The sequence below is a fragment of the Triticum dicoccoides genome, chromosome 1A (assembly GCF_002162155.2).
Source record: "Triticum dicoccoides isolate Atlit2015 ecotype Zavitan chromosome 1A, WEW_v2.0, whole genome shotgun sequence".
NCBI lineage: Eukaryota > Viridiplantae > Streptophyta > Magnoliopsida > Poales > Poaceae > Triticum > Triticum dicoccoides.
The window spans coordinates 542,588,788-542,602,698 of NC_041380.1; the positions used below are offsets into that span (position 1 = coordinate 542,588,788).

Consider the following 13,911-nt stretch of genomic DNA (forward strand, 5'->3'; position numbering starts at 1 on the left):
TGGCTCCGTAAAAAAAAAAAACTTGCAGTGGTTCCGTCAAAAATGAAAAACTCTCACAGTGGCAATTCTCTTGTGTAAAGACTGAAGCCTGAATGTAGACTAGAGCCTGAAAAGAGAGAGCAGACCGGTTGTCATAATCATGCACATTGAAACTGAACCAGGAGTGTACCAATAGTCCAATATTTTTTCGTCCTTGATCGTCAGACCGCAAGAGACCACAACATCTAACCCTTGTCGCTGCAGAACAAACACAATGCGAGGATCCTCTGAAGTCTGAACATTGCAAGCATCCTCGTCAGAAGTGAAACAGGGATCACATATCATAGCCTTGTTCTCTTGTCAGCAGTTTGTTCCACCTTTCTCGTCTCGTCGAGTAACAGTGAGCATACAAAATACAGACCGAGCAGCTGGAACGTGCTCTACTTCTGCCATCTTTTGGTTGACCTGGCTGACGAAGAGCCTCCCGCCAACTGGTTGGATTGACTCCTTGTATGACCTGGTTTGTCAATATGATCTCATTCCCATTAGTACATAGGAGAATTAACTATTGGTTCTGATTTAAATTTTTTACAAATGTCATGAGAAGATACAAAAAATATATGAACGTCAATGTGAAGTTTTCCAAGTTGTGAAAGTTTATTGAGCCCTAGCACCAAAATTTTGCAGGTTCTACGAAGAAGTCTTGTGCTTACTTGGAGTCTTCAAAATTGCATCCCTTGGTCTTGATCTGAAGATTGCTGGCTGCCTGCTTTTTGTGAGAGTGGATCTGGTTATCCGCGATGAACCTCCATGCCTGAAACTATTGAGCATTACCAAATTGGTAAGCCTACTTCTCGAAAGATGAGAAACTCTCAAGGCGACAAGTATAGACAAAAAGAAATTACTCCTAATGCATAGCCATAGGAATGAAAAAACTCTCAAAAAACAACTGATAATTTTGATGGAAATGATATAGGAAACAGAGAGTACATTGTTGTATCATCGATTATGTCCAAGTTGAAGTTCATAATGTTCCTTCTGCCAATAGAATACTCCATTTCTCTTACCAACAAACCATCTTCAGATACATTGTCTTCATAATCTGCTTATTCCAACCCCATAGCCAAAATTTTAGTGGGTGAAGTCTGACCAGCATGTGCATTCACTTCAGCATAACTCAGAGGATCTGCCAGTTGTCTATTTTGGTTTTATGTGATCAGCTATACCTTTTTGGAATTAAAATTATTTGGCATGGTTGCGCCATGGTTGTCAACAATTCAACTTTGGGATTTGTCTTTGTCTTTCATGAGTTTGAGCTGCTCAATTTCCATATATTTTCGTGAAATAGTGTCTTTCAAGGATGAAACCTAGAAAAACACAAACAACAGCTTATATCCATAATATGAGAGAATCTTTATCAGGAACAGAAGTTAACAGCAACTGCAAACAACGACTTTGTAGTTTTAACTAGTATTATATAAAACCTTGAGTCATATGTATCCAATAGTGATATTGCAAGCCCTCATTTTATCTATGGTCCTATGAAAACTTAGCAATTCATATTTTCTTTTCTTTCCAATTGATCCAAAATTTGTACTGGTATTTTTGAAAAGAAGGAAATAGTAGTGGCATTTATCTGAATCGGCATAATTGGAGTGGCATTTATCTAGTTAACCCCCAGAAGTGAAAGGTAAAAATAGCAGGAGTTCCCAAGCTATTCAAGTCTGAGTTTTTCTGTAGGTTTGTATTAATTATTTGTCAATACTAGCACACATTCCAGAAATCAACACTATCAAGAATGTCTAGAAATATGTAACTAACCCGGCAGTAAATAAACTCCTCCTATTTTACTGCTAATTTTCGCAATGTTTTGATACAGGCTATGAATTGTAGTTTTTATGGTTTAACACCTTACCAACCGTAGTTATAAGTAAGTACTCCCTCCGATTAAAACCACGACATTTATTATGGATCAGAGGGAGTATATGAAAATCACTTGAGTCCTAAAATCGATTCCAACCTGAGACTAGAAGTGATCATAGAATGAAAAAAATTCATCTTGGGTTTTTAGGATAATGTTCACAATTTAATATCACATTCATATGTAAATCTATCTTTTTATTTTACACACTATTCTTTCTTTCCCTAACTAAAGCAGTTTCTTTTTTAGAACAAAGGCTCAAGAAGAGCCCGGTTTTGAATTAACAAAGCCATCAACCGGCCAGGAATACACAAGGCCACCAAGCATGAGCGACCAAAAGATACAAGGGAACTAGCTGAGCGATTAAAACAGTTTCTCATGTGCACAAAAGGAATCAAACTCCAGTTCAAGACAGGCTAAAGTATAAGAGCCTGTTCCAGCAGCTCTTTGATATCCTTTCCCTCTTTGTACTTCTTGCAGCGCCTAAATCTACTCCAGAAACTCTTTTAGCAAACTTTAAAGTGGTTATTGTTTCTAAATATGACTCAACATTAGGATTTATTTGGACAAACATTAGCGTCTTTGCTTGTCCCCCTGCGATAGAATATTTGAAGAAATAATTATAACATCACATAAAGCCTCCAAATGCATGATTTATCAGAGTATAAACAATCGATTACCAAGAGAGCTTTGTTGTTTCTTTAGGGCACATGGGCATCTTTCTGTGCCAGAGCAAAAATCTCATCATCTAAAGCAGAGTGGTTTGTTAATATGTTGAGCCCCTTTTAATCTATCTCCCGTTGCTTCGAACTGCTCTACTCTTGCACTGCTAGCAAGATCAACGAGCTGTAAACATCCTCTAGAGGTGGATCCAATCTTCACATCCAACCCTGGAAAGTGTACGGTTAGAATGCTACATGTAATAATATATTTTTAATAAATCTATATTATAGAGAATAACAATATACCCGGAAAAAAGAAGAGAATGACGATAAATATAATATAAATCTGGTTCATGGTTCAGTCAACCTGTAGGACCGGCTGCTTCTTTCATATAGAGCTGTTGCAACAACTGCTTTGCTAGTCCAATTTCCATCAAGTCTAAAACATCTGATGTTGATTTAATGGATATAAACTCACATCCGGTAAAACGAGTCCAAAAGGCTGAGAAGTCTAAAACATCAAGTGTTTATTCATGTTAATGAGTACCATTATTACTTTACAGTTTTAATAATAAGAATACAGTAAAATAAAAAAAGGCATGATTATAAGAAATGTAACGAAAAAAATCTGTGCAAGAGTATCAAAGGATATTGTTTCTGTGCAATATTGATTGACAGAGATCACGAATGTGTTCGTTGTACATCTCAACCATCTGTACCCCCACCTCGTACGAGAAAATACTTCTCCCACATAGTGAAATATCAAATAGATCATTTATATCCCCATAATTAACACCCCAATTTTTCAATGATGTACTGGGTCCAGTCTCTATAGAAAATAGCGCGCTGATAATTATACAGTGTACGACAAAAATCTCTACTCCTATAAAAAGCTAAGTTGATGATGATGGTGTGCCTGCCATCCTTCATTTACAATCATTCGATTTACATTCAAAGCATCTGAGACAAATTATGTTATTTTTGCAAAAAGACCCCCATACTCCACTCCTTGTTTGTAGATAACCCCCTGCCTCTCACGTTCATTCATCTATCCCTCTCACCTCATCTAGCCATCTCAGAAAAAAATAAAGAAGGATCTGGAGAGGTCGCTGCTTTTGGCGCCCGTCTGCCCCCAACTCCTCTCATGCCTTCTCTCAGGCTGCATTGCCGACCACCACCACGACCCCCTCCTCCTCGCCATCTCCTCTGCCCCCTTCCAAGTCATCCTGAGTTACATTCATGGTGGTCTAGAAAAAATAAACAAAATCGATACTCAAAAAATAATTCTTAAAGATCATTTTTTGCAAAGCACAATAAGTGTTATTTCTTCGAAAGTTTTGGATGCAGGTTGAACACTTGAACGCTTTTGTTTGCAAAAGATATTCTTTTATCTATTTTGCCTACATTTACTATTCACCCGGATGCTTGTGAGCTCTAGAGAAGAAATAATATCCGAAGAAACCTATCGGTATTTGTTACACATGAGATGGCCCCCGCATACTTTGTCAAATAAACAACTCTCGGATCAATGCATTTCATTGTTCCGTGCAACGCACGGGCATCTTACTAGTTTAACCATGATTCTCAGGACTAGAGTTAGTACCACTGTGTAAGTTGTTCCAGAACCAGTTTGACCATATGCAAAAATACACACGTTGAATTCACCGAGAATTGACCGAATCAATGGCTGTGTCGTGAAAACATCGGTTGTGAATTGGAAAAATAGCTAATTAGAGAATTATTAATATGAAAAAAGAAAACTATTATTATAATAAAATTGTACCCTGAGAAGCAAATGATCTGTACACTTTGCTAAACTCGACATCTAGTTTACATCTTTTGGCCCTTCGACACTGTACATATTTTCCTTGCTTTAGCAGATTTGAAATCAGAAGCTCACCACTTTCGCTAATGTACTCCCTCCGTTCGGAATTACTTGTCGCAGAAATAGGTGTATATAGACATATTTTAGTTCTAGATACATCCATATCGGAGACAACTAATTTCGAACGGAGGGAGTAGTTAATAGTAGTTGATTTTTTTATCTTGGCCTGGAAGAAATGGTCTTACACAACAATACACTCTTATATTGCCTAGGAAAAGAGAATATTTTCAAAAGTGTTCACATATTTAATAAAAATATTTATATTTTTAAAAATATATTTAAATACACTCTCATATAACTAAGAAAAAAAATTCATATTTTAATAAAATATTCATGTAGTATATAAAGTGTTCATGCTTTTCGGAAATGTTATGTAGATTTAGTGTTCACGTGTTTTAATAAAGTTTATGTGTTTGCCATAAGATTAATTTTTTAATAAAATTAAATATAAAAATAGGAATGGAAAAATAACTCGGAGCCTAGTGTCCCCCCAGACTATATTCCTCAAATGAACACTTTTTTAATTATACGTAAAATTTTATAATTCATAAACATTATTACTTAAATGAACAAAAATTTAAAAGTAAGTTATTTTCGTATGCATATTATTTACGACTCAAGTATATTTGAACTTCTTTTTATTGCTACGACTATAATTACATTTTTTTACAGAATTCTAAAGAAAACTAACATATGGAATATGGGCCACACAGAATGCGGGTTCGGCTCCTCTGCAGTTGCGTCCCTACTGCACCTATGCTAGCTAGCAAGATCTGCCATCCAGCCAAATCCAAAGGCTCTCATTCCTTCCCCTAAATTCTGCTATTAACTGGAAAAAAATTCTGATTTCTGTGTGGGGATTACCCTACGGCCGGAGGCTTGGGGCCAAACAAGACAAGGAGAAGAACCAATTGCGCGCCATGCAGCGATCTGTTCGACATCCTCCCCTTCATCCTCCATATACACCCATCTATTGATCATGTAGATGATCTCTCTTTTGCCTTCCTTCTCCTAGAGAAGAAAGCAATGTCCAGCAGTATTTCACTTGCTACTGCTTGGTCTATACTGTTGTAGTACTCGGCAAGTTCTGCAGTATTTTCTTAGCTTTGTTACTATACTATACTACGGAAGCGGATTAGGAGCACTCGGGTGCTCCACTCCCCTATATCAAAAAATAATTAATAATTCAAAAAAAAGTCAAAAAAAATCCTGGATATATTTTTGCACCAAATATGACTAGGTATTGTACTCATATAAAAAGTTCAGCCAAGGAGTAATTCTCATTGACTTCAGGGCAAAAAAACAAATTTATGACGACAATATAACATGAATAGCGCTTGTATCTAGCATTTTTTAGGAAATCTTTGACCCGGAATACAATAAAAGTCATTTTCTATTTAATCTTTTTATACGAGTGCAATACTTGGTCATGTTTGATTCCATAAAAAGTTCCAGGGTTTTTTGACTTTTTTTGAATTACGAAATTATTTTTGAATATAGGGGGCGTAGCATCCGAGAGCTCCTATGCATTTTTGACTATACTGCCTACTAGCAAAAGGGCTAGTGTGTTACAAACAGGAGAAAAAAATCATAATCTCAAATGGCTCAATTTCGTGAAATCATGAATATATTTATAAACTCGTGAACATATTTGAAATCATGAACATTTTTCAAATTCATGACCACCTTTACAAATTTTCGAACATTTTCTAAACTCAAGACCAATTTTTGAATTCATGAACATTTTATACTATTTGCAAACATTTTTTCAAAAGACTGAACATTTAAAAAAATGAATCGGCCAACATTTCTAGAATGGACAAACATTGTTATGGAAATTGGTGGAACAATTTTGAAATTCATGAAGATTTATTTGAGTTAATGGATATTTTCTTGATTTAATGAACATTTTTTGAATCAGCAGACATTTTATGAATGAATAAACTATTTTGTAAGTCACTAACAGTTTTTTAATTTTTAGGATATTTTTTCATTCATGAATATTTTTTGAATTAGCGAAATTTCGTTCAATTTCATTAACATTTTATAATACACAAACTTTTTTAAAAATCATGAACATTTTCTTATTTCCCAAACATTATTTTTAATAAGCAAACTTTTTTATTAAATCACGGACATTTTTTGAATCCACAAACATTTTATGATTTATTAAACATTTTATTTCAAAACTATCTTTTTTAAATTTCCAAATATTTTTTAAGTCCTAAATTATTTAAAGTAAAAAAACGGAATTAAAAAAATAAAATAAAAACAAAATTTAGAAAACAGGCCGCCCGGACATGGGCCAGCCCAAACATGTGTGCTGCGTCTTCTCCCAGCACAAAGAGCGCAGTATAGGAGGTCCCTACTGCATGGGCTGGCCCAAGCGAGGGATTCCCTGTGTGAAACATTTTTTTATCGCTTATAGATGACATTGGTGGGTAATATTTTGCAACTTTGAGAGCAATTTTCATGACGTACTACAAGAATTAATAGTCCCTTTGTTATTACTAGTAAACGGGCCTGTGAGTTGCAACGGGAGGAAAAATACCACATGCTCTTATAGTCTACAGATGGTGGTTTAGAATATGAGAATCTGTAGTTGTAGCCGAAACAAAGATGTTCTTAGCCTACAATGCACGGTTCAAGATTCCACGGGCAGGTCTTCTATTTCAACATTACTTGCATGTAGATTTAATATGTACATACAAACGGGCTAGCAACAAATTATTTATTCATGCCATGCGTGGAATGGGGTGTTGTTACGGGTAAAGGAAAACGATAAGAACATACATGATATATTAGCACACTACGGAGACATACATGCATCGTGGGTGGTTAAACGTCACCAACTTAGGGCGTGTCCAACATCATTCTAGCTCTTGGCTTCACTCCACGACCTCAAGCTCATCCTCGTGTCGCTGCCCCGAGCTCGTCCTCGCTTCAGTCTGACGCGAATTATCGCTTTGAAGCTCTTCATACCTCCTCTATCACGTTTATTTTTTTATGTGCAAATATTTTTGTTGCAACTCTTGAACTTTTTTCACATGCATATTTATTAAAGACACGAGGAGTTTTTCTAAAAGAAATACATAAACAACTTTTATTTTAGTGTCAAACTGTGGGAATCGTATAAATCCCATGTTTATTGGGTGTCTGTCTTTATATTCCATCTTTATTCAGGCATCTCTTCTATTTCCCGTAGTTATGGAATCTCCTTGCCACAAGGTCTCCTCTTTATTCCTGTTATAGCGCAATACATTACATCTTTATTCGGGCATCTCTTTCATTTCTTGCTGACTTATATAAATTGATGTAATTTCGTGTAAAGCAGCGATGTGGTACTTTTAATTAGTACTGCATCCGTTTCTAAATATAAATCTTTTTAGGCATTTCAAATAAGGTACAACATACGAATGTATGTTAACATATTTTAAAGTGTAGATTCACTCATTTTACTTCATATAAGTCACTTGATGGAATCTTTAGAAAAGACCTGTAGTATTTGGGAACGGAAGTGGTGGCATTGATTCGATTCCCCCGCACGATACATTTGTTTCTTGGCTGATTTGAGATTGTTTCTTGGCTGATTTGAGATTCTGTAGTAAATTTTTAGCTTGCTACTGTCTGTTCACTTGCTGTTACGTGTTCTGCACTAGTATATTTTTTGTAGTACAACTAGTAGTGAAGGCAGAGATGAAGGTATGCATCCTTGTAAGTCTCCCTCCACCGTGGTATCTTGTCCTCCTTCACACGTCCCGACCGACCGCGCTCCGGGCGGTTTGGAAGGGCGCGGTGGCGGTCGATCAATTAGCTCGGTGCATCAAGGCCGCCATAAATGTCCCACCACCCTCCCAACGGCCATCGCCTTGGTCCTTCCCTTCCCCCATCAAGATGACAACCAAAGCCTGCTCGATCTGCCTCCCCCATCAATGCCCGCACCTCCACCTCCGCCCCTCCTTTATATCACTCACCCGGAGCATCTCTCCCATTCCACGCAGCAGCACAGCGCAGCGCAGCCCGCTGACACCCGCTCGCAGCTTACATCACAGACCGGTTAAACAGCAATGGCCGTGGACAGCGGGGACGCCGCCGCCATGGCCGTCGCGGTCACCAGCACCCGCACGGTGGCGCCGGCCAAGACCAAGGTCACCCTCGCCACCTTCGACCTGCCCTACATCACCTTCTACTACAACCAGAAGCTGCTCCTCTACCGCCTCCCGCAGGGCGCCGCCGACTTCCAGGACGTCACCGCGCGCATGGCCGACGCGCTCGGGGACGCGCTCGCCTACTTCTACCCGCTCGCCGGCCGGATCCGCCAGGAGAAGGGCGACGGCGGTGCGCTGTACGTCGACGGGGAGGAGGGCGCGGAGGTCGTCGAGGCCGCCGCCGAGGGCGTCTCCGTGGACCAGCTCGCCGGCGAGGACTGCGGCGAGGAGGCGGAGAAGCTCATGCAGCAGCTCATACCCTACACCGGCGTCATGAACCTCGAGGGGCTCCACCGCCCGCTGCTCGCGGTCCAGGTATGCGCCGCCGGAGCTCCCTACCTTGATCACTTAGCAACCGTACCTTTGGCATGAATGCATGATGATACGGGAAAGGGCGTTCATAGCAGCGGTCCGGGGAACGAAATCCTTCGGCGTCCTATTATTTTCGGAGAAATACTGATGGGCGAACGTTCGCTGGGAGAGAGCTCCCAGTGAACGACCTTAGAGCCGTTGGATCGATCGAATGCATGGCATTTTTAAAATTAAAAATACACTGCATCTCTGGCATTTTTCAGCATGGATACCCAGTCTCGAGTGAAAAAGGTACTGTAACTTTTTTATTAAAATCATCGTGCAATAAATCAGCAAAACCTAAAGTTATTTTGCGTCTCCTTCTGACTTACTGGGGTGGATATAATCTCCCCAACACATACATAATGCTTTAACTAATACACGAAAATGCATACCATGATTTTAAGTGAGCTCTCTCTTATACTCCCTCCGTTTTTTAAAAAGTGTACTTCCAACTTTGTTGAAGGGTCAAATTATTTTAAAAGTTAACAGAGTTTGTGCAAAAATATATCAATGCTTGTAAAACTAAATAGGTATATGACGAAAAAATATTCTATCATAAATCTAATACTACTAATTTGATGGCATAATGTTGGTCTATTATTGTATAAATACGGTCAAACATAAAAAAATAACTTTTCAACAAAATTGGAAGTACACTCTTTTAAAGACGAAGGGAGTATGTGCATTTTCTATGGGCCTTTTGCTAATAAAATGAAAAGGAAAGAGACGAATTCTAATGTCCGTTAGAACATCTATGTGTAGTTTTTGTGACCATTTAATTATATATTTTTAAAGAGTTTGAATTCAATTTTTTGGATGATAAAAAGACACGGATTTGTCAGAAACCGGTTATTGCGGCTCTCCAAAAAATAATATCAACAAAAAAATGTTGGCATAAACTCACTAATCACTGGGAAAAAAGATAAAAAGCAAGGTCTTGTTGTGAAATTTGGGGTTGTTCACTGATGGTGACCAAGCTATGAGGCATCGAGCGTATGTAGCCCCGCCATACGAGCTAGTGACGAACCCTAGCGGCTAAGCCGGTTAGATCATTTTAGCAGTGGCGCCTGGTAAGCGAAAGTGGTCAACAAGGGGCAGGTGGACTGCAGCGGACAACTTTAGATTTCGCCCTACCTTAAGCATGGTTGCAAGATCTACATATTTGGCGCATTTTAATTGAGTACTACAATGCACTTAAAGCAAGACATGGAGTATAAATTACTAAACTGAGATGAGAATTAGTTCGAATTTATCAGCACAACTATGCAAAGTTCACTATTTTAAAATATCTGAACAGATATTTGTCATTCCTACGAATGGCATTGTCATGCCCATGTCTTGCCGACACGTGCATTCTGGCCTTCTGGGAGCCATATGTTGTTGACAAGGGAATGCCAAACACTCAAATTGCTATACGTACCGTTTAAAATGGCAAATCTGCAAAGACCAGTTCTTTTGAGTGACTTAAAAAAATAAGCTGCCTCTCCCCAAATTAAAAAGTAAGTCACCCTCTAAATTTTTTGAGACTTCTAAATTAGTTATTCCATAACTAACTTAGAAGCCCCAATGAATAAGACATGTGGCTTATGCAGAAAACTGAAAGGAGACGGCTTATTTTTAAGAGAAAAGTATGTTTTTGGTCCCTCGAATTTCTCAAAAGTATAAACTTGGTCCCTCAAGATTTGTTGGTAGATATTAGCCCTTCAAGTCTCAAAATCGAATAAGTTTGCTCCAAAACCATATTTGAGCACATTGACCGGGTTTGACCATGTTGACCAGATTTGACTGATGAACAGTAAATTCAAAAAAAATCAAAGAAACTCAGGAAATCTGAAATCTTATGACAACCAAGATGCTTGGGTGTGCTAGGTGCGTGTAAGTTTTTGTGGTCAAATAACATTCGAGGAGCTCTAGCCAAAAAACAATTTTTGGCTTTTCATTTTGTGAGCTGATTTTTTTTTGCCACGAGCTCCTCGAATGTTGAAACACAACACAAATTTTCACGCACGTAGCTCACCCAAGCATCTTGGTTTCCATAAAATTTTAGTTTTTTTGAATTTGTTTGCTATTTCTTTGAATTTACTATTCATCGGTCAAACCTAGTCAACATGGTCAAACCTGGTCAACGTGCTCAAAATTTGGTTTTTGACCGAACTTCTCCGGTTTCAAGACTTGAAGGACCAAATGTCTACCATAAAATCTTGAGGGACCAAGTCTATACTTTTAGGGAACTTGAGGGACCAAAAACACATTTTTCTCTATTTTTAAAGCTGTAAAAAAAACTGGCCATGTTGATCCAATTGCTACACTGCTGGCTTAGTTAGGTAGTATAGCCGTATACTTAAAAAAATCAGGATAGTATACTTTTTTTAGGAAGGACAGTATACTTTTAAGATGATTACATCAACAAACTGCAGAGGTTGTGCACCGACACATTTTCCAGCTGCGCGATGTAAATAAGGGGCAGCATTCTGATTCCGACACATGCATGGTCCATGTGTAATAAATACTCTCTGTCTCAAAATAAAGTTGTATTAAATTAAAGACACTTAGTTTAGGACGAAGGAAGTAAGTAAATTTATCGACGGACAAGTAGTAGGCCAGCATTATTGATTGCATAGTAGGTCATTGCGCGTACACACACTGCCGTAGAAAAAAAAAACTATAGACGAGTTCATCTTTCTGCAATTTAATTTTCATACTGAAATTCGCCATATTCTTCTTCATTTTGTTCAAATTTCCTCAAACTGAAAAGTAATATGGACACATACGATGGGGTTGCATTGCAGTTCACTAAGCTCAAGGACGGCCTCGCCGTGGGCTGCGCCTTCAACCACGCCGTGCTGGACGGCACCGCCACGTGGCACTTCATGAGCTCCTGGGCGGAGCTCTGCCGCGGCGCCGCCGCCCCGTCGGCGCTCCCGATCCACAACCGCGCCATGGCGCGCTCCGTGCGCGTCGGCCTCACCCTGCCGGCCTCCGCGGAGGCGCACGAGAAGACGGACCCCAACGGGCCCAAGAAGCCGCTCGTGGCCCGCGTCTTCTCCTTCCCGGAGCCCGTCGTGGCCCGCATCAAGGCCAACGCCAACGCGGCGCTGCCCCCCGGCGCGAAGCCCTTCTCCGCCTTCCAGTCCCTGGGCGCCCACATCTGGCGGTCCGTCTCGCGCGCGCGCGAGCTGGGCCCCGCGGACATCACCGTCTTCGCCGTGTTCGCCGACTGCCGGGCCCGCCTCGACCCGCCCGTGCCGGCGACGTACTTCGGCAACCTCATCCAGGCGGTGTTCACGGGCGTGCCCGCGGGGATGCTCCTGGGCGGGCCGCCGGAGCTGGCGGCCGGGATGCTGCAGAAGGCCATCGGCGAGCACGACGCGGCCGCCGTGACGCGGAGGCTGGACGAGTACGAGGCGGCGCCCAAGCTGTTCCACTACAGCGACGCCGGGCCCAACTGCGTGGCCGTGGGCAGCTCGCCGCGCTTCCGCGTGTACGACGTGGACTTCGGGTTCGGCAGGCCGGAGCGCGTCCGCAGCGGCGGCAACAACAAGTTCGACGGGATGGTGTACCTGTACCCGGGCCGCGGCGGCGACAGCGGCGGCATCGACGTGGAGCTGGCGCTGCAGCCGGAGCCCATGCAGAGGCTCGAGAAGGACGAGGAGTTCCTGCAGATCGCGGCTGCATGATCGCCTGCGCGTCGCTGCCTGCGTTATTTAGTGAGCTTAATTAAGCAAAGGTTTGTGATTTAGCCAGCTTCGTTAATTCGATCTTCTTCACTAGTGCATGTGTGTTTGCTTGTTACTGCTGCGGATCTGTTCCGGTTAAATAAGGATCGATCGATTAGTTTGTGTAAGATCACCATCCTATTTCTCGTGTCATGTCACACAAATAGTCATGTAATGTACTAGTAGTATGTGATCCGCCTACAGGATTTGCATATTTGTTTGCACGTACTCGGCTCATCCCTTCTGAATTAAAACTACTGTGTTTCCTTTTTCATATTTCTGAAGAGCGATACATACATCAAAGATGTTTATGGCACCACGCCAAACATCATCATCACTTTACGTTTTTCATTTCCCCTAGGGTTTTCGCCTAGGGTCTACCTTGTCCTTCGGCCGCGCTACCAAAGTCCATGTAATCAACCATCGATCGCCGGGGATTCCTCGAGGTTTGGTGGCTCCATCGTCCGTGAGGAGAGACCGCATTCTGCATGGCAGAACCACACATGATTGAGGCTAGCAAGGGGGGAAAGGAAGATGGGCCGGGTAGATGAGTTGCGGGCGTCGAGGGTAGAAGGGAGTCACGGGAAGGAAGGGATCGGGGATTCCCCATATGATCCGCCAATCCATGATGAAAAACTCGGGGAGGAGCGGGCAAGCAACAACAGTGCAGATCAGGAGGATGTTGATGGGGGAGACTGGGATTGCTCCGGCCCCGACCCACATCTCGAGGACGGTTTCGATGGGCTGAACAACTTCATGGTGAGGAAGAAGAGGTTGGGGTTGTTTAGGGTTCATACACAGCGACCCTCCAAGGCTCCAACCATGCCGCGTTGCTTTTTTTAGAAGAGGTTGGGGTTGTTTAGGGTGCATTTTTTATGTGTATTATGTGTTTTTCGTTGCTAGTTTCTTCGGGTTTTATCCTTTTCACTTTTTCTTTTGTTTTTATTTTTCCTTTGACTTTTTGTTCCTTTCTTAGTTTTCGGCCGGTTTCATTAGTTTCTCTTATTTCACTGTGTTCTATTGTTTTCATCTGTTTTATTTGGTTTTCTTTGTTTTATTTGGTTTTTATTTGTTTCTTTTCCGGTATTCTTAGTTTCTTCATTGATTTTTCTTCGGGTTTCTCCTTTTTCTTTTTCTTTCTATTTCTCTGGTTTCTTTTATTTTCTTCTATTTCTTTGGTTTTTAC

The 13,911-nt window shown here is 40.9% G+C and overlaps 1 protein-coding gene and 1 pseudogene across 1 annotated transcript; one reads left to right on the forward strand and one right to left on the reverse strand.

The window, feature by feature from the left end:
• Nucleotides 1–1,256: 1,256 nt before the first annotated feature.
• LOC119354791 lies at nucleotides 1,257–4,387 on the reverse strand (annotated as a pseudogene).
• A 4,024-nt stretch (nucleotides 4,388–8,411) lies between these two features.
• LOC119287399 (BAHD acyltransferase DCR-like) lies at nucleotides 8,412–12,999 on the forward strand. The gene is made up of 2 exons (XM_037566938.1): nucleotides 8,412–8,970; nucleotides 11,799–12,999. Exons 1-2 carry the CDS (start codon nucleotides 8,515–8,517, stop codon nucleotides 12,684–12,686), a joined length of 1,344 nt encoding a protein of 447 aa, XP_037422835.1. The 5' UTR covers nucleotides 8,412–8,514; the 3' UTR covers nucleotides 12,687–12,999.
• Nucleotides 13,000–13,911: the final 912 nt, after the last annotated feature.